The sequence below is a fragment of the Sinocyclocheilus rhinocerous genome, unplaced genomic scaffold, assembly GCF_001515625.1.
Source record: "Sinocyclocheilus rhinocerous isolate Xijiao unplaced genomic scaffold, SAMN03320098_v1.1 scaffold1112, whole genome shotgun sequence".
NCBI lineage: Eukaryota > Metazoa > Chordata > Actinopteri > Cypriniformes > Cyprinidae > Sinocyclocheilus > Sinocyclocheilus rhinocerous.
In genome coordinates, this window is record NW_015657961.1 from 644,109 (window position 1) to 660,133 (window position 16,025).

The following is a 16,025-nucleotide window of genomic DNA, read 5'->3' on the forward strand; positions in this document are numbered from 1 at the left end:
TATATACATATATACATATACTGTATATATATATATATATATATCCTCATTTAACATCCTCATTTAAATAAGGTAAATATGTGTATAGAGTCTCATAGCTGTTGTACTCCAGGTGCTCCACCCCTTTGTGTGTTTTATTATGGTGTTCAATTTGATTTAAGCACTTTAATTAACCAAAACCTTTGTTTGTCTGCTTAAATATTAACAACATTTTACCAGGAAAAAAAATGACAGAGTTATAATCTAATTCTTAGTGCATGAGACCTCACAATTGCACCCAAAGCAGCTCTGATCCTCTATAGGACTTTTGTTTCAGGAAAAAAAAGAATAACCTGGATTGTTTGTTTTCCCAGAGTCCCACTCCTCTGCACTAAAACACAACTGTCAAACAGTACCTGCGACTCTGATTGGCCAGTTCACAGGAAAATAAAGAGCTTTACCTTTGAATAAGCTCCGCCTATAGCTAATAACCTCAGCGACGCTGCTGTGCAAACACGACCATGCACAAACATACCTAAAACAAAACGGACATGCAGGCCTACGACCATAACTGCAAACAGAAATGTGTGCATGTGCATTCATGCTAAACCAAAAACACAAAAAGCTGGAGAAAATGGCAGATTTGTATGTGGACTCTCTCTCTAGGTTAGACATGCAGAAGAGCAGTGTGTGAGACAGGAATCACGCAGTCGCTCTCCCTCTCTGAGGTCAGTCATGTAGAAGAGTCGTGTGTGAGACAGGCATTCACAAGCTCAGCTCTTCCCCACATTCTGCACGCATGTTTCGGCTGAATCTGTTTCCGCACACACAGCTCTGTCTCTTTTTAAAGACTGCTCCTTTTGTCCAGAACCGATTCGCAGACTAGATATGCAGCAGCAGGCATATATTTGACACTACTGTGTGAAGTTGGTGCCCACTGCTTTTGTGCTTCCCTCTCTAACCATCTAAAACTCTAATATAAAATCCATGTTTCAGAGCCGGTACAGGTGAGTAAGTTATATTGAGATGAGTTATTTCATAAGGGTTACGCCTTCACAGGTGAAAAGTGCAATCCAGAGGACTAATGATCCACCTCAAGCCAACATTAGAAACCTTCACTTGTGACTCATGTGGCGCTGGCTCAAGGGAGCAGCTCGTGCTACCGATCATCATCTCACACTTATTACACAGTCAAGTCACAAGGGATGAATAATACTATTGTCTCATTTCCATCAACATCAGTCCTGACGAGCATTACACAAAATGACCTTTTGGCAATACTTTAATGGATTCGCCTTATTATATTTTCATATAATAAATTTCTATTAAAAAATGTAATGTACATATTTAATATAACAAAGTAATATTATTGTTTTATTGAATGTTACAGCTAATAAAACTTTTACTAACTATTATTTTATTTTAAAAATGACCATTTAAAAGCTTAAAATTTAATTTGAAATTTAATTTAAAATGTAAAAACTTAATTTCTATTTATTTCTTCATGTAATTGATATCACTATTGTAAAATTTAAATGTTTATTATTATCAGTGTTGGGTAAGTTACTCTAAAAAAGCAACTGATTACTAGCTACTAATTAGATCTTCAGCAACTAATTAGATTACTATACGAATTACTCTCTAAAAAGCAATGCATTACTTATTGCTAATTTCTTTCTAAATCCCATATTACCATCAACCAGTTGAACAACACAAGAATAGACATAAAACTGCTCTTTTTTTCTTATAAAATAAATAATATAAAACTGCTAAATTATTTGAAAACTGACCAATGTATTTAAAGGAAAAAGTTTACATTAAAAACAAATTTTAACACTAGATGATACATTTTGATGTTAAATCCATTATTGTTTTATACAGCATTGTTCTACCGTTTTTAATGCAATTACATAAAAAATAACTATAATTTGTCACTAATGAAACACCACTTATTAATTCAACGAGTGTACAGTGCACACTTCTAATAATAGCTACAGGATGCAGAGGAGGAAACGAGAAGAAAGGTAAGGAAATGCCTGTGAGCTCCGCTGGGAACGACCCAAACCGTTCAGAACCGGGCCAATGAGAGAGATGTGAGGGAGTCGCGAGCGCGTGCACACACACACAGAGTCCAGAACATGAACATTAAACAAACTACAATAACATGAAGCAACTTAAGCGCATAAATATACAAATACTGAGAAATATGAAAGAATATAGAAATATACAGCGAGTTTGGTATTGTATCGATCATATATTTGTTCTCTAGAACAGAAACAACAGGACATCCTTGTTATACCAACATGAAAATAGTATTTTCATATCTAACTTACCTCGGTGAAAAAGTTATCCATTGTCCTTATAATTATGAATCTCTGAGGTCTTCATAGAAGTCAACAAGCCGAACCATAAGTGTAACACAACAGAGTGAAAAGTGTCATGCAGCCTCTCACTGCATCTCACTGATCTCTAGACCACTGAAGCCAGTTTGTTTCTCTCTCGCGCAAAGACACGTCTTTGTTTCAGACCATACAGATGTTGGAAACTATCTTATGTCCCGCTGCCAATCACGAAAGCAGGAAAAAGCTTAATCTTCCCCGAGGGCAGTGACACCGGGGCTCGCAAATCCGCAGCGTGACGGGATATAAAGACGCGGCGCGAGGTCACTTTGTATGCCGGTGTGACACGCGCCTCGGTAAACAGCGAGGGCTTCGTCACCTGCCAAGTTTGCAGTGACTCCGCTGAGTCGGCTCGCTGTCTGTTGACTCCGCCCCCCGCGCGGTTTGAACGGCAAAACTTCTGGAGATCCGTGGCCTCGCTCGCGCGCTCCTCCTGCTGTTCCCGTCCAGTAGCCCCTCACTGCAGAACACAAGATTCAGGGGGCGTGGTTGGAGCCACATCTAGGGGGTGGAGATTGGTAGGTTTAGGGGTGGAGATGGGGGGGGTTAGGGGTGGGGATTGGTGGGTTTATGGGTGGAGATGGGTGGGTTTAGGGATCGGGGGTGGAGACAAGTAGGTTTAGGCATATGTAAGGTGGGAGTGGTTGGATCTGGATCCGGATTCAACCACGCCCCCTTGATCTTGTGTTCTGCAGTGAGGACCATCTCTTACCGTGGCAAGGTCGCGCGGCATAACCTAAAGATGATTTCTGTTGATTCACTGCGTGCAAAAATCAACGAAAGTAAACTAAATTAAATTTTTAAAATAAATCAATGGGTGTATGACAAATATCTATCTACCTAGTGTTCCTGTGACTCAGTGGTAGAGCATTGCGTTAGCTGTGCAAAAGGTCGTGGGTTCAATTCCCAGGGAACACACATACTGGTAAAAAATGTATAGCCTGAATGCACTGTAAGTCGCTTTGGATAAAAGCGTCTGCTAAATGCATGAATTAATTAATCTATCTATAATCTGTTGTAGTGAGTTTCTGTACAAGACTGCTCTCTAGTGGTCGTGTTCATTATATGACTGGCACATTTGCAGGCGTTTCAGAACCAGGAAATGTTTCAGTTCAGCGAAATCGAAACTAGACTGCTGCCGAACTGTTGTTAATGTCTCTCCACCTGTGAGTGCGTGCAGTAAAATGGCAGAATCCAGTGTTTCTTTGGCTCTGGATCAGTTCAGCTGTTCAATCTGTCTGGATCTACTGAAGGATCCAGTGGCCATTCCCTGTGGACACAGTTACTGTATGAGCTGTATTACAGGCTGCTGGGATCAGGATGATCAGAAGAGAGTCTACAGCTGCCCTCAGTGCAGACAGACCTTCACTCCAAGACCTGTTTTAGGTAAAAACACCATGCTGGCTGAAGTGGTGGAGAAAATCAAGAAGACAAAACTCCAAGCTGCTCGTTCTGCTCAATGTTTCGCAGGATCTGGAAATGTGGAGTGTGACATCTGTACTGGGGACAAAAACAAAGCCGTCAAATCCTGTCTGGTGTGTCTGGAATCTTACTGTCAGACCCATTTTGAACGTCATGAAGAATTTCACTCTGGAAAGCAACACAAAATGACTGATGCCAATGGACAACTGCAGGAGATGATCTGCCCTCTACATGATAAACTGCTGGAGATTTTCTGTCGTACTGATCAGCAGTGTATATGTTATCTTTGCATGTTGGATGAACACAAAACCCATGAAACTGTATCAGCTACAGCAGAGAGGACTGAGAAACAGGTATGAACTCAGAATGTATGCTACATAATGACTTCATAATCGCCTATCTCTACATAGTAAAAAGATCCTTTTTAAAATAGTTCTCACTACGATCTCATGAGGCTTTAATTGTTTGTTGCATGCAGTAACATCTATCAGATTTATGGTTATTTGTTTTTCCTGCAGAGACAATTGGGTGAAATGCAGAGAAAATATCAGGAGAGAATCCAGGAGAGACAGAAGTTGCTTGAGGAGCTTAGAGAGGATGTAGAGTCTCACAAGGTGAGTTTTGAGCAGAAGAACAGCTGCTGGCTGCTGAAGAGCTGTTTCAGACTCAGTTTGGACTCTCCTCAGTCAGTCAGTGAGGTCTATCAAATGTTTCTGTGTCTTTAGCTGGTGTTTCTATTGTGTCTTTGTGTCTGTGTAGAGTTTCCAGTCTCTCTCGGTTACTCCTGGATCTACAGACTCGCCCAGCATAACTGTCAGTTCTCGTCTCTCTTTTGATGATGTTGGTGAATCTGTCGCACATCTGAGAGAGAAACTGGAACATTTCTGCAGAGAGGAGATAGAAAAGATTCATGATAAAGGTAAAGCACTGATCATTCATTTACTCTCAGAAATAAGTGATGCATCACACAGTCTCATACAGCAGGCTGGAATAAAGTCTGGTTCATTCTGTCTTACTTAGTTTGAACACAAGTGTTTAGCATAAAATATAATCATGACCACAGTTATAGACAGGTGAGCACAAAAGTAGACACATATTCAATTAATGGCACAGTAGTCTCTGTGAACAGTTTTCAGACGACACAGAAGAAATGTGAATTATGTAACGGAGGCCACTGGTAGGCTGTGCAATAAACCTCACTCTCCTGGCCTCAAGACACTAGCGCTAGCAACTGACGCTAGAGGCCGTGATCTTTAGTGTCCTTTTTGTTACCACCCCTGCCTCCCATGCCGACTGTTGCTGATTCGAGCTCCGCAGTCTGAGACAATGCATCATCTACTGTCGAAATACAAAATTTATTAAAATGTATGTATTAAACAACGTGTCTGTTGATTTCCATAGCAAAATATATTGAGATCATTCCCACCCCTGAATACAAGACAAGGAACGAGTTTCTACAGTGTAAGTTACTAAACAAGCAAGCACACACTCACAAAACACACTTCTTCACATATTGATCTTCAAGATTTGCCACAATGAAAATCTCATCATCTGTTATCAATAGTCAGTCAAACGGTTTTCCATTCAATTTTGGTGCTATAAGTGATTGTCCTTTTGAATACCATACATAAAATGTCCCCACAAGTGACTGTGAGCTGATTGTTCAAACACTTCAGTCTAAATTTGGGCGTCTTTTGAGGCAGAAGTTTAAAGAGAAGCATGTGGTTAGTGTCTAGAAACAGTTTGCAAAACACCTAACAATGTTCACAGCACCTTGTTTCATTTTTATTGTTTTAACACAATTGATTTATGTTAATATTTTAAAATGAGATTTCTTATTTAGATGTAGATTGTCTTTTGTCTCCATCAGATTTCTTACAGTTCAGAGTGGATTCAAACACGGTACATAAAAACCTCCGTCTGTCTAAGGGGAACAGAGTGATAAAATACACTTCTGAAAAACAGAGGTATCCTGATCATCCAGACAGATTTGACACTGTGGAGCAGGTGTTGTGTGAAGAGAGTGTGTGTGGATGCTGTTACTGGGAGGTTGAGTGGAGTGGTGAGGTGGACATATCAGTGTCATTTAAGAGCATCAGCAGGAAGGAAAGGGGTGATTATAATGATGACAGTTGTGACCCATGTGAGTTTGGACGTGATGATCAGTCCTGGAGTTGGTTCTGCTCTGACTCTCGTTGCTCATTCTGGCATAATAACGAAGGGACTGAACTCCCTGTAGTCTCCAGCTCCTCTAGAATAGGAGTGTATGTGGATCACGGTGCAGGAACTCTGTCCTTCTACAGCGTCTCTGACACAATGACCCTCATTCACAGAGTCCACACCACATTCACTCAGCCTCTCTATGCTGGGTTTGCGATTTATGGTGACTCAGTTGTGAAACTGTGTGAGACATAAAAATAGAGGATGCATACAGTAGACTGTGCAAACAATATTGTCAAACAGCTTTAATCAATAAATCAATATACTACAGCTGAACTTATGTTATTAAAAACAAGTTCATTAAATATTATTAGAGCTGAAATATTTAATCAGATTGATTTATGTAAGGGATAATGTACATCCAGCCGGTTGTTATCTCAGAATAAACCCTGACAGGGTGATCAGGACCCCGATGCGAAGCGGAGGGGTCTTGTATCAGCTTGAAGGGGTTTATTCTGAGATAACAACCGGCTGGATGTACATTATCCCGCTTATTACACGGCTAAAAAGATTTGTTTTTACCATATATGTTGAAATTAATGCTGAAGTCTTCCATTGTAACACGCGGTGGTTAAGTGTTTTCAGTCACAAGATGGCACCAGGCAGTCAACGATAGCGGAGTGACTCGTTAAGCATATAAGTAGTACCGGTCAAGATAACTCGTAGTACCCGGATGAGCGGTGTGTTATTCAATTTTGCGGTTGTTATCTGGGAATAACATACCGCTGGATGGCGCGATTGACCAATCAGAATCAAGTATTCCACAGAGCCATGTAATAATAATGGTTATAATAACCAATATGGCCTATTATCATTTGTGTAACAGACACTGTAAAATAAAATGTTTTCAGACAAGTTTGTTGCATTGTATTTCTTTCATCAAACATGGGGAATGAGGTGAGAATGAGGTACCAATATTATTAGAGAGAAAAACAATCTTTTGATGAGAAGGAACTGAATATCTTGCTAGCATTGTTTAGCATGTAGCTAGCACAGCACATTTTAACATGATTTCACATTTTACTGCCATGATTCTAACATGCTTTAAGACAATGCTAGCATGATTTATCATGTTGCAAACATGTTTCTAGTGAGTGTCAGCATAATACTAGTGTTTTAAAAGTGTTAACACGTTAGTATAATTTTTCTAGCATGTTTTAGTAAGTGAACTTGCTAGCATGTTTTAACACACTCCTAGCATGATCCTAGCAAGTTTTAGCACTTTGGGTCTCACACTTATAAAGTTAATATGGTATAATGCATACCTTTAGTTGCTGCAATCTTACTACAAATACCACAGTTAAATTATGGTTACTCTTTAAGAATATATGAGACAAAGCAGTACAGAGGCAAAATTCCCATGACAAAGTAATCATATTACATGTTAGCAACACGCTAAAACATATTAGAACATGCTAAAATGTGCTAGAAACAATAAACATCCAACTTTAAACCTGGGGTTCTCAACTTTGGCTCTCGAGGTCCACTTTCCTGCAGAGTTTAGCTCCAACCCTAATCAAACACACCTGAACAAGCTATTCAACGTCTTCAGGATCACTGGAAAGTTACAGGCAAGTGAGTATGATCAAGGCTGAAGCTAAACTCTGCAGGAAAGTGGACCTCGAGGGCCAGAGTTGAGCTGCTTTAAACTGTATTTTAAAATTTCAGATAAAGCAACATCAAAGTTTGTCCTGACAAACTTTACTTCTGTAGTTTCAATAAAGCTTAGTTTTTATTGATGGATTAAAAGGATGGTTGATTGTTTTCCATGCATTTACAATTTTAATAATTAGGTTTTAAAAATCAGCTATTTTGATGACTCTGTTTAACATTTTAATGATGTTTCATAATAATAAAAGAAGTCCATTATGTGTATATTCTCTTTAAGTGTATTCCATTCAATTGTAAGTGCCAAGAATAGTGAACTTCACAGAGTATTTCACCATCCAAGAGAGATTCCAATCCGAAGGAAGAGTACTTGTTAAGTTTAAGGGGCACTGCAAATTTCACCAGGAACGAGAAACTGTACTATTAATTATATAAATGAACTTTGAACGGTGTTTATGATAATGTGAGGGAGCAAAGGTCGCTCATAAATTTCTTCATGTGTGTGGACTTTAGTCTAACCATTCCTACCTTTAGTGTGGTTTATTACCATCTTCTTGCTCAGTCTTGAAGTAAAATTCAGCGGGCTTATGTTATGCTTTTCTTTGTTTTTTAAAACTTCTATTCCTATGTTCTAGGCTTTTGAGTTGCTGTATGTATCTGTGTTTAGTAAAATGGCAGAATCCAGTATTTCAGTGGCTCAGGATCAGTTAAGCTGTTCAATCTGTCTGGATCTACTGAAAGATGCAGTGGCCCTTACCTGTGGACACAGTTACTGTATGAGCTGTATTACAGGCTACTGGAATCAAAAGGGAGTCTACAGCTGCCCTCAGTGCAGACAGACCTTCACTCCAAGACCTGTTTTAGGTAAAAACACCATGCTGGCTGAAGTGGTGGAGAAAATCAAGAAGACAAAACTCCAAGCTGCTCGTCCTGCTCAGTGTTTCGCTGGATCTGGAGATGTGGAGTGCGACGTGTGTACTGGGGACAAAAACAAAGCCGTCTGGTGTGTCTGGAATCTTACTGCCAAATCCATTTTGAACGTCATGAAGAATTTCACTCTGGAAAGCAACACAAAATGACTGATGCCAATGGACAACTGCAGGAGATGATCTGCCCTCAACATGACAAACTGCTGGAGATTTTCTGTTGTACTGATCAGCACTGTTTATGTTACATGTGTATGGTAGATGAATACAAAGACCACGACACTGTATCAGCTGCAACAGAGTAATTAAATTACGCAACGCCGTTACATGTAACTAGTTACTCCCCAACACTGTTAATCACTCACTGCTAGGTTCTGTTTTGGCAGAGACATTAATTAAAACTAATCTTTGGCAGCTTGTGATAGAGCTGCTAAAAAGAAAAGGAAAATAAATAGAAATGTGAATTGACTTTTCAATTCAAAAATATTTGACTAACTATAATTTCTGCTGGTCAACTCCAAACGCTCACAGACACACCAACATGTTATAATGTTGATAACAGTGAGGCAGATTTTGTGAACCTAAATGTAATAAACCTCTGCCGTTTTATTTTTTTATGTTTGAAAGCCATGTATTACTTGATATATGCAGATAATGTGTTTTATCTTCATCAGATTGCCGTCAGCTCACTTTGGATCCAAATACAGTGAATAAAAACCTGGTACTGTCTGAAGAGAACAGAGTGATTGAATACACTCGTGAAGAACAGCTGTATCCAGATCATCCAGACAGATTTGATGGTTTTCCTCAGGTGTTGTGTAGAGAGAGTGTGTGTGGACGCTGTTACTGGGAGGTTGAGTGGAGTGGTTGGGTGGGTATATCAGTGTCATATAAGAGAATCAGCAGGAAGGGATGGGGAAAGGAGTGTGAGTTTGGTTGTAATGATCAGTCCTGGTGTTTGTACTACTCTGACTCCAGCTGCTCATTCTGGCACAATAACGGAAGGACTGCACTCCCTGTAGTCTCCAGCTCCTCTAGAATAGGAGTGTATGTGGATCACGGTGCAGGAACTCTGTCCTTCTACAGCGTCTCTGACACAATGACCCTCATTCACAAAGTCCACACCACATTCACTCAGCCTCTCTATGCTGGGTTTTGGGCTAACAAATATTTAAAAAGACTAATGTTTTTCTTTTCAAAAGTTTCAAAAGTTGATCTTACAATATAGATGGTACAAACTTTCTACAAATAATATAGTGAGATGTAACAGGTGTAACAGGTGTTGTGGCCCTTTTTCGTTTCTCTCCCATGCAGAGACAGTGCAGAAAGGGGACATTTCAGCAATGAATTTAATTTTACATTAGTAACAAAGCAGCATACCTGATAAGACATAGGAGTATGTATATATGGTGTGAATTCGCCTTTTCGTTTCTGTAAGACGAATGTAAAGTGCAATGTAATTAGCATGTGCTTCCAGTTCACATCGGACAGAAAAGTGACCAAACGTGAGAAAAATACAATAATAAAATATACATGAAAAACAATGTCTTGTATATGATTTAGACGACAGATTTAAGTACAAAAGTAATTTAAAAGAAAAAGATGTAATTGGATTAATCAGAGCTCATTAGAAACCCACCTCTCCCATGCAGAGACAGTGCAGAAAGGGGGTTCTGTTTTGGCAGAGACATTAATTAAAACTAATCTTTGGCAGCTTGTGATAGAGCTGCTAAAAAGAAAAGGAAAATAAATAGAAATGTGAATTGACTTTTCAATTCAAAAATATTTGACTAACTATAATTTCTGCTGGTCAACTCCAAACGCTCACAGACACACCAACATGTTATAATGTTGATAACAGTGAGGCAGATTTTGTGAACCTAAATGTAATAAACCTCTGCCGTTTTATTTTTTTATGTTTGAAAGCCATGTATTACTTGATATATGCAGATAATGTGTTTTATCTTCATCAGATTGCCGTCAGCTCACTTTGGATCCAAATACAGTGAATAAAAACCTGGTACTGTCTGAAGAGAACAGAGTGATTGAATACACTCGTGAAGAACAGCTGTATCCAGATCATCCAGACAGATTTGATGGTTTTCCTCAGGTGTTGTGTAGAGAGAGTGTGTGTGGACGCTGTTACTGGGAGGGGGAGTGGAGTGGTTGGGTGGGTATATCAGTGTCATATAAGAGCATCAGCAGGAAGGGATGGGGAAAGGAGTGTGAGTTTGGTTGTAATGATCAGTCCTGGTGTTTGTACTACTCTGACTCCAGCTGCTCATTCTGGCACAATAACGGAAGGACTGCACTCCCTGTAGTCTCCAGCTCCTCTAGAATAGGAGTGTATGTGGATCACGGTGCAGGAACTCTGTCCTTCTACAGCGTCTCTGACACAATGACCCTCATTCACAAAGTCCACACCACATTCACTCAGCCTCTCTATGCTGGGTTTTGGGCTAACAAATATTTAAAAAGACTAATGTTTTTCTTTTCAAAAGTGACACTCTGTGATCTTACAATATAGATGGTACAAACTTTCTACAAATAATATAGTGAGATGTAACAGGTGTAGTCTGCGTTGTGGCCCTTTTTCGTTTCTCTCCCATGCAGAGACAGTGCAGAAAGGGGACATTTCAGCAATGAATTTAATTTTACATTAGTAACAAAGCAGCATACCTGATAAGACATAGGAGTATGTATATATGGTGTGAATTCGCCTTTTCGTTTCTGTAAGACGAATGTAAAGTGCAATGTAATTAGCATGTGCTTCCAGTTCACATCGGACAGAAAAGTGACCAAACGTGAGAAAAATACAATAATAAAATATACATGAAAAACAATGTCTTGTATATGATTTAGACGACAGATTTAAGTACAAAAGTAATTTAAAAGAATAAGATGTAATTCGATTAATCAGAGCTCATTAGAAACTCACCTCTCTCATGCAGAGACTGTAAGATGTAATTGGATTAATCAGAGCTCATTAGAAGCACACCTCTCTCATGCAGAGACAGTGCAAAAGGGAAGAGGAGGTGCAAAGACAGGAAATTAGGATCAACAGTGCGGTCAGAAATTTAAAGGGGAAGGTGCACACACACACACACACACACAGGCATATCAGGTACACATTTGAACATTTTTGTGTAATTCTACATATATGAACATAATACTTTCTATACCTGTTACAGAGAGATATTTGCAAGATATCATAGCCATGTTTTGAATTTTGACATTTATTCTTATGTTTACTCCAAATATGATCAATACAATATTAATTTATTTATTCACTGATTTTATTGATCACTTGCAATGATGCTTGTTATTTGTTATGTATGAAATTGTCTTTTAAATGGAAATAACTGCATTTAAATGAACTGTGTTAAATAACATCACATCACTTCCATTTGTGGCTGTCTACCAAATGCATAAATGTAACACATTTAAAGGGTCTGTCATTCACAAAGAAGAACATAAAAGGCTTCAAATACTTGATAATCCTGTGGGAAAAGAAGAGGACGAGCGTTACAATCGGTATAAACAACAGATTTTTATTTTAATATATATTATAGAATTATATCAATATCATTACCTCTTGTAGTGAGTTTCTGAATAAGACTGCCATCTAGTGGTCGTGTTTATTTTATGACGCATATTTTGCACACGTTTCAGAACCAGGAAATGTGTCAGTTCAGCGAAATCGAAACTAGACTGCTGCTGAACTGTTGTGAATGTCTCTCCACCTGTGAGTGCTTGCAGTAAAATGGCTGAATCCAGTGTTTCTTTGGCTCAGAATGAGTTCAGCTGTTCAATCTGTCTGGATCTACTAAAGGATCCAGTGACCATTCCCTGTGGACACAGTTACTGTATGAGCTGTATTACAGGCTACTGGGATCAAAACAGTGTCTACAGCTGCCCTCAGTGCAGACAGACCTTCACTCCAAGACCTGTTTTAGGTAAAAACACCATGCTGGCTGAAGTGCTGGAGAAACTCAAGAAGACAAAACGCCAAGCTGCTCGTTCTGCTCAATGTTTCGCTGGATCTGGAGATGTGGAGTGTGACATCTGTACTGGGAGAAAATATAAAGCCATCAAGTCCTGTCTGGTGTGTCTGGAATCTTACTGTAAAAATCATTTTAAACGTCATGAAGAATTTCACTCTGGAAAGCGACACAAGTTGACTGATGCCAATGGACAACTGCAGGAGATGATCTGCCCTCAACATGATAAACTCCTGGAGATTTTCTGTCGTACTGAGCAGCAGTGTATTTGTTATATGTGTATGGTAGATGAACACAAAGACCACAACACTGTATCAGCTGCAGCAGAGAGGACTGAGAAACAGGTATGAATTCAGTTATGCTGAATAATAAATGTATCTTCATAATCACATAATAGGCACAAAATTGAAGATAATTTTAAAACAGTTCTTACTAGAGACAGAAAATTTATTTTCTCCGCTTATTTTCTCTTTTTTTGAAACTTCTTTGCGACATTATCTACAAGGACTAATGAATTGTATGTTGACTATATACTCTACAGAGACAACTGGAGGAGACACAGAGAACAAACCAGCTGACAATCCAGGAAAGACAGAAGAAGCTTGAGGAGCTGAGAGAGGCTGTAGAGTCTCACAAGGTGAGTTTTGAGCAGAAGAACAGCTGCTGGCTGCTGAAGAGCTGTTTCAGACTCAGTTTGGACTCTCCTCAGTCAGTCAGTGAGGAGCCAGTGCTGGAGCTCTTTCAGTCCCACTGAAGCCCACTGTGGGGAACAGGCTGTGTGAGGTAGCAGTAAGAGCTGAGTGAATGGACTGATTCTGATGCTTCTCTCTCTGTGTCCTAACAGCGCTCTGCACAGGCAGCAGTGGAGGACAGTGAGAGGATCTTTACTGAGCTGATCCGCTCCATTGAGAGAAGCCGCTCTGAGGTGACACAGCTGATCAGAGATCAGGAAAATGCTGCAGTGAGTCGAGCTGAAGGACAACTGGAGCAACTGGAGCAGGAGATTGAAGATCTGAGGAGGAGAGACGCTGAGCTGGAGCAGATTTCACACACAGACAATCACATCCGTTTCTTCCAGGTAACAGAGATCTGACAAACAGGACAGTGGTCTTCAGGAAGGGAAGAGCAAGTTGTACAGAGATTGTGTTTCTATCAAATGTTTCTGTGTCTTTAGCTGGTGTTTCTCTTGTGTCTTTGTGTCTATATAGATTTTCCAGTCTCTCTCTGTTCCTCCTGGATCTACAAACTCACCCAGCATCACTGTTAGTTCTATTCCATCTTTTGATGATGTTGAAAAATCTGTGTCTCATCTGAGAGAGAAACTGAAGCATTTCTGCAGAGAGGAGATAGAAATGTTATCTGGTAGAGGTAAGCTTTACATTTCCTGACATAATATGATGTCATGTAGAAAGAATGCATACGCAAATAAAAAATGTTTTATAATTGCAATACATTTTTATTTGACTATATTTACTATAAAGTGTCTGTTGGTTTCCATAGTGAGAAACATCAACATCATTCCCATCTCTGAACCCGAGACCCGTGAGGAATTCCTCAAATGTAAGTCTCTATAAGCATACATGTACATAAAGAGACAGACTTTAATTCTTATTACATTTCGTCAAGACTGAACTGTGCTGAACTCCACACAACACTCTTGATTTACACGAGATACATTTATACTGTTAATTTAGTCAAATTTTTTAACCCAAATCAGGAATAATCACATGATAACCAGTTTAATTACTGGGTTAGTTGAATGTCCTGATCTGGTCACTTCTGTTAATCACTCACTGCTAGGTTCTGTTTTGGCAGAGACATGTTAATTAAAACTAACCTTTGGCAGCTTGTGATAGAGCTGCTAAAAAGAAAAGGAAAATAAATAGAAATGTGAATTGACTTTTCAATCCAAAAATATTTGACTAACTATAATTTCTGCTGGTCAACTCCAAACTCTCACAGACACACCAACATGTTATAATGTTGATAACAGTGAGGCAGATTTTGTGAACCTAAATGTAATAAACCTCTGCTGTTTTATTTTTTTATGTTTGAAAGCCATGTATTACTTGATATATGCAGATAATGTGTTTTATCTTCATCAGATTGCCGTCAGCTCACTTTGGATCCAAATACAGTGAATAAAAACCTGGTACTGTCTGAAGAGAACAGAGTGATTGAATACACTCGTGAAGAACAGCTGTATCCAGATCATCCAGACAGATTTGATGGTTTTCCTCAGGTGTTGTGTAGAGAGAGTGTGTGTGGACGCTGTTACTGGGAGGTTGAGTGGAGTGGTTGGGTGGGTATATCAGTGTCATATAAGAGAATCAGCAGGAAGGGATGGGGAAAGGAGTGTGAGTTTGGTTGTAATGATCAGTCCTGGTGTTTGTACTGCTCTGACTCCAGCTGCTCATTCTGGCACAATAACGGAAGGACTGCACTCCCTGTAGTCTCCAGCTCCTCTAGAATAGGAGTGTATGTGGATCACGGTGCAGGAACTCTGTCCTTCTACAGCGTCTCTGACACAATGACCCTCATTCACAGAGTCCACACCACATTCACTCAGCCTCTCTATGCTGGGTTTTGGGCTAACAAATATTTAAAAGGACTAATGTTTTTCTTTTCAAAAGCAACACTCTGTGATCTCACAATATAGATGGTACATACTTTCTATTCTCAAGATATCATAGCCATGTTTTGAATTTTGACATTTATTCTTATGTTTACCTCAAATATTATCAATGCAATATTAATTTATTTATTCACTGATTTTATTGATCACTTGCAATGATGCTTATTATTTGTTATGTATGAAATAGTCTTTTAAATGGAAATAACTGCATTTAAATTAACTGTGTTAAATAACATCACATCATATAATTTGTGGCTGTCATAATCTTATTCTCTTGATTCCAGCAATTTCTAGAAATCCCTTGCATAAACAAATGACCTCTAATTATCATTATTAAAACAGAGGGAGTGCACACCATTTTACTTAATGGAATTAAAACTTGAATTAAAGATTATTTGTAACATTACTTTTATTGAGTGAGAATGAGGATCTGCAAGGTCAGTCTCAATTTTTAAGCACTGGCCTACATACAAACCCTGAGCACTACAGAACCTTAAACCCTCAACTTATTTGTATATCTATATCTATATCTATATATATACAGTGCACAGCATAAATGAGTACACCCCCTCTGAATAAATATAAAAGATGTATTTTCTTAATGATCACTAATATAATTAATATAATTCATGGAAAGGGGAAAAAGGGGGGAGTATATTAGGTCGTGGCCTAATGGTTAGAGAGTCGGACTCGTAACCCAAAGGTTGCGGGTTCGAGTCTCGTACTAGCAGGGATTGTTGGTGGGGGGAGTGAAAGTACAGCGCTCTCTCCCACCTTCAATACCACGACTGAGAGGCACCGAACCCCCAACTGCTCCCCGGGCGCCGCAGCATAA

At 39.2% G+C, this 16,025-nt stretch overlaps 5 protein-coding genes across 6 annotated transcripts in view; 4 read left to right on the plus strand and 1 right to left on the minus strand.

The window, feature by feature from the left end:
• LOC107721713 (unconventional myosin-X-like) overlaps positions 1-2,744 on the minus strand; it is a 39,947-nt gene extending 37,203 nt beyond the window's left edge. The window contains exon 1 of the mRNA XM_016529849.1: positions 2,313-2,744. Coding sequence (XP_016385335.1) covers positions 2,313-2,333 — 21 coding nt within the window. The 5' untranslated portion in view covers positions 2,334-2,744. The remainder of the gene's footprint in view (positions 1-2,312) is intronic.
• Positions 1-6,357, plus strand: part of LOC107721741 (tripartite motif-containing protein 16-like) — a 258,890-nt gene extending 252,533 nt beyond the window's left edge. The window contains exons 4-6 of the mRNA XM_016529899.1: positions 4,560-4,719; positions 5,202-5,261; positions 5,671-6,357. Coding sequence (XP_016385385.1) covers positions 4,560-4,719; positions 5,202-5,261; positions 5,671-6,215 — 765 coding nt within the window. The 3' untranslated portion in view covers positions 6,216-6,357. The remainder of the gene's footprint in view (positions 1-4,559; positions 4,720-5,201; positions 5,262-5,670) is intronic.
• On the plus strand, positions 3,482-4,159 carry LOC107721753 (E3 ubiquitin/ISG15 ligase TRIM25-like). The gene has a single exon (XM_016529916.1). The coding sequence runs from the start codon at positions 3,563-3,565 to the stop codon at positions 4,157-4,159; it is 597 nt and encodes a 198-aa protein (XP_016385402.1). The 5' UTR covers positions 3,482-3,562.
• A 548-nt stretch (positions 6,358-6,905) lies between the features above and the next one.
• Positions 6,906-10,567, plus strand: LOC107721695 (stonustoxin subunit beta-like). Its single transcript, XM_016529832.1, has 4 exons — positions 6,906-6,917; positions 8,264-8,603; positions 9,229-9,706; positions 10,528-10,567. The coding sequence occupies exons 1-4, from the start codon at positions 6,906-6,908 to the stop codon at positions 10,565-10,567; spliced, it is 870 nt and encodes a 289-aa protein (XP_016385318.1).
• Positions 10,568-12,260: 1,693 nt separating this feature from the next.
• LOC107721738 (tripartite motif-containing protein 16-like) lies at positions 12,261-15,685 on the plus strand. 2 transcript variants are annotated; one of them, XM_016529895.1, is made up of 6 exons: positions 12,261-12,899; positions 13,097-13,192; positions 13,400-13,633; positions 13,764-13,923; positions 14,056-14,115; positions 14,661-15,685. In XM_016529895.1, exons 1-6 carry the CDS (start codon positions 12,318-12,320, stop codon positions 15,212-15,214), a joined length of 1,686 nt encoding a protein of 561 aa, XP_016385381.1. In that variant the 5' UTR covers positions 12,261-12,317; the 3' UTR covers positions 15,215-15,685. The 2 variants fall into 2 exon arrangements, with proteins under 2 accessions (XP_016385381.1, XP_016385382.1); XM_016529896.1 differs by having other exon boundaries at positions 13,773-13,923.
• Positions 15,686-16,025: the final 340 nt, after the last annotated feature.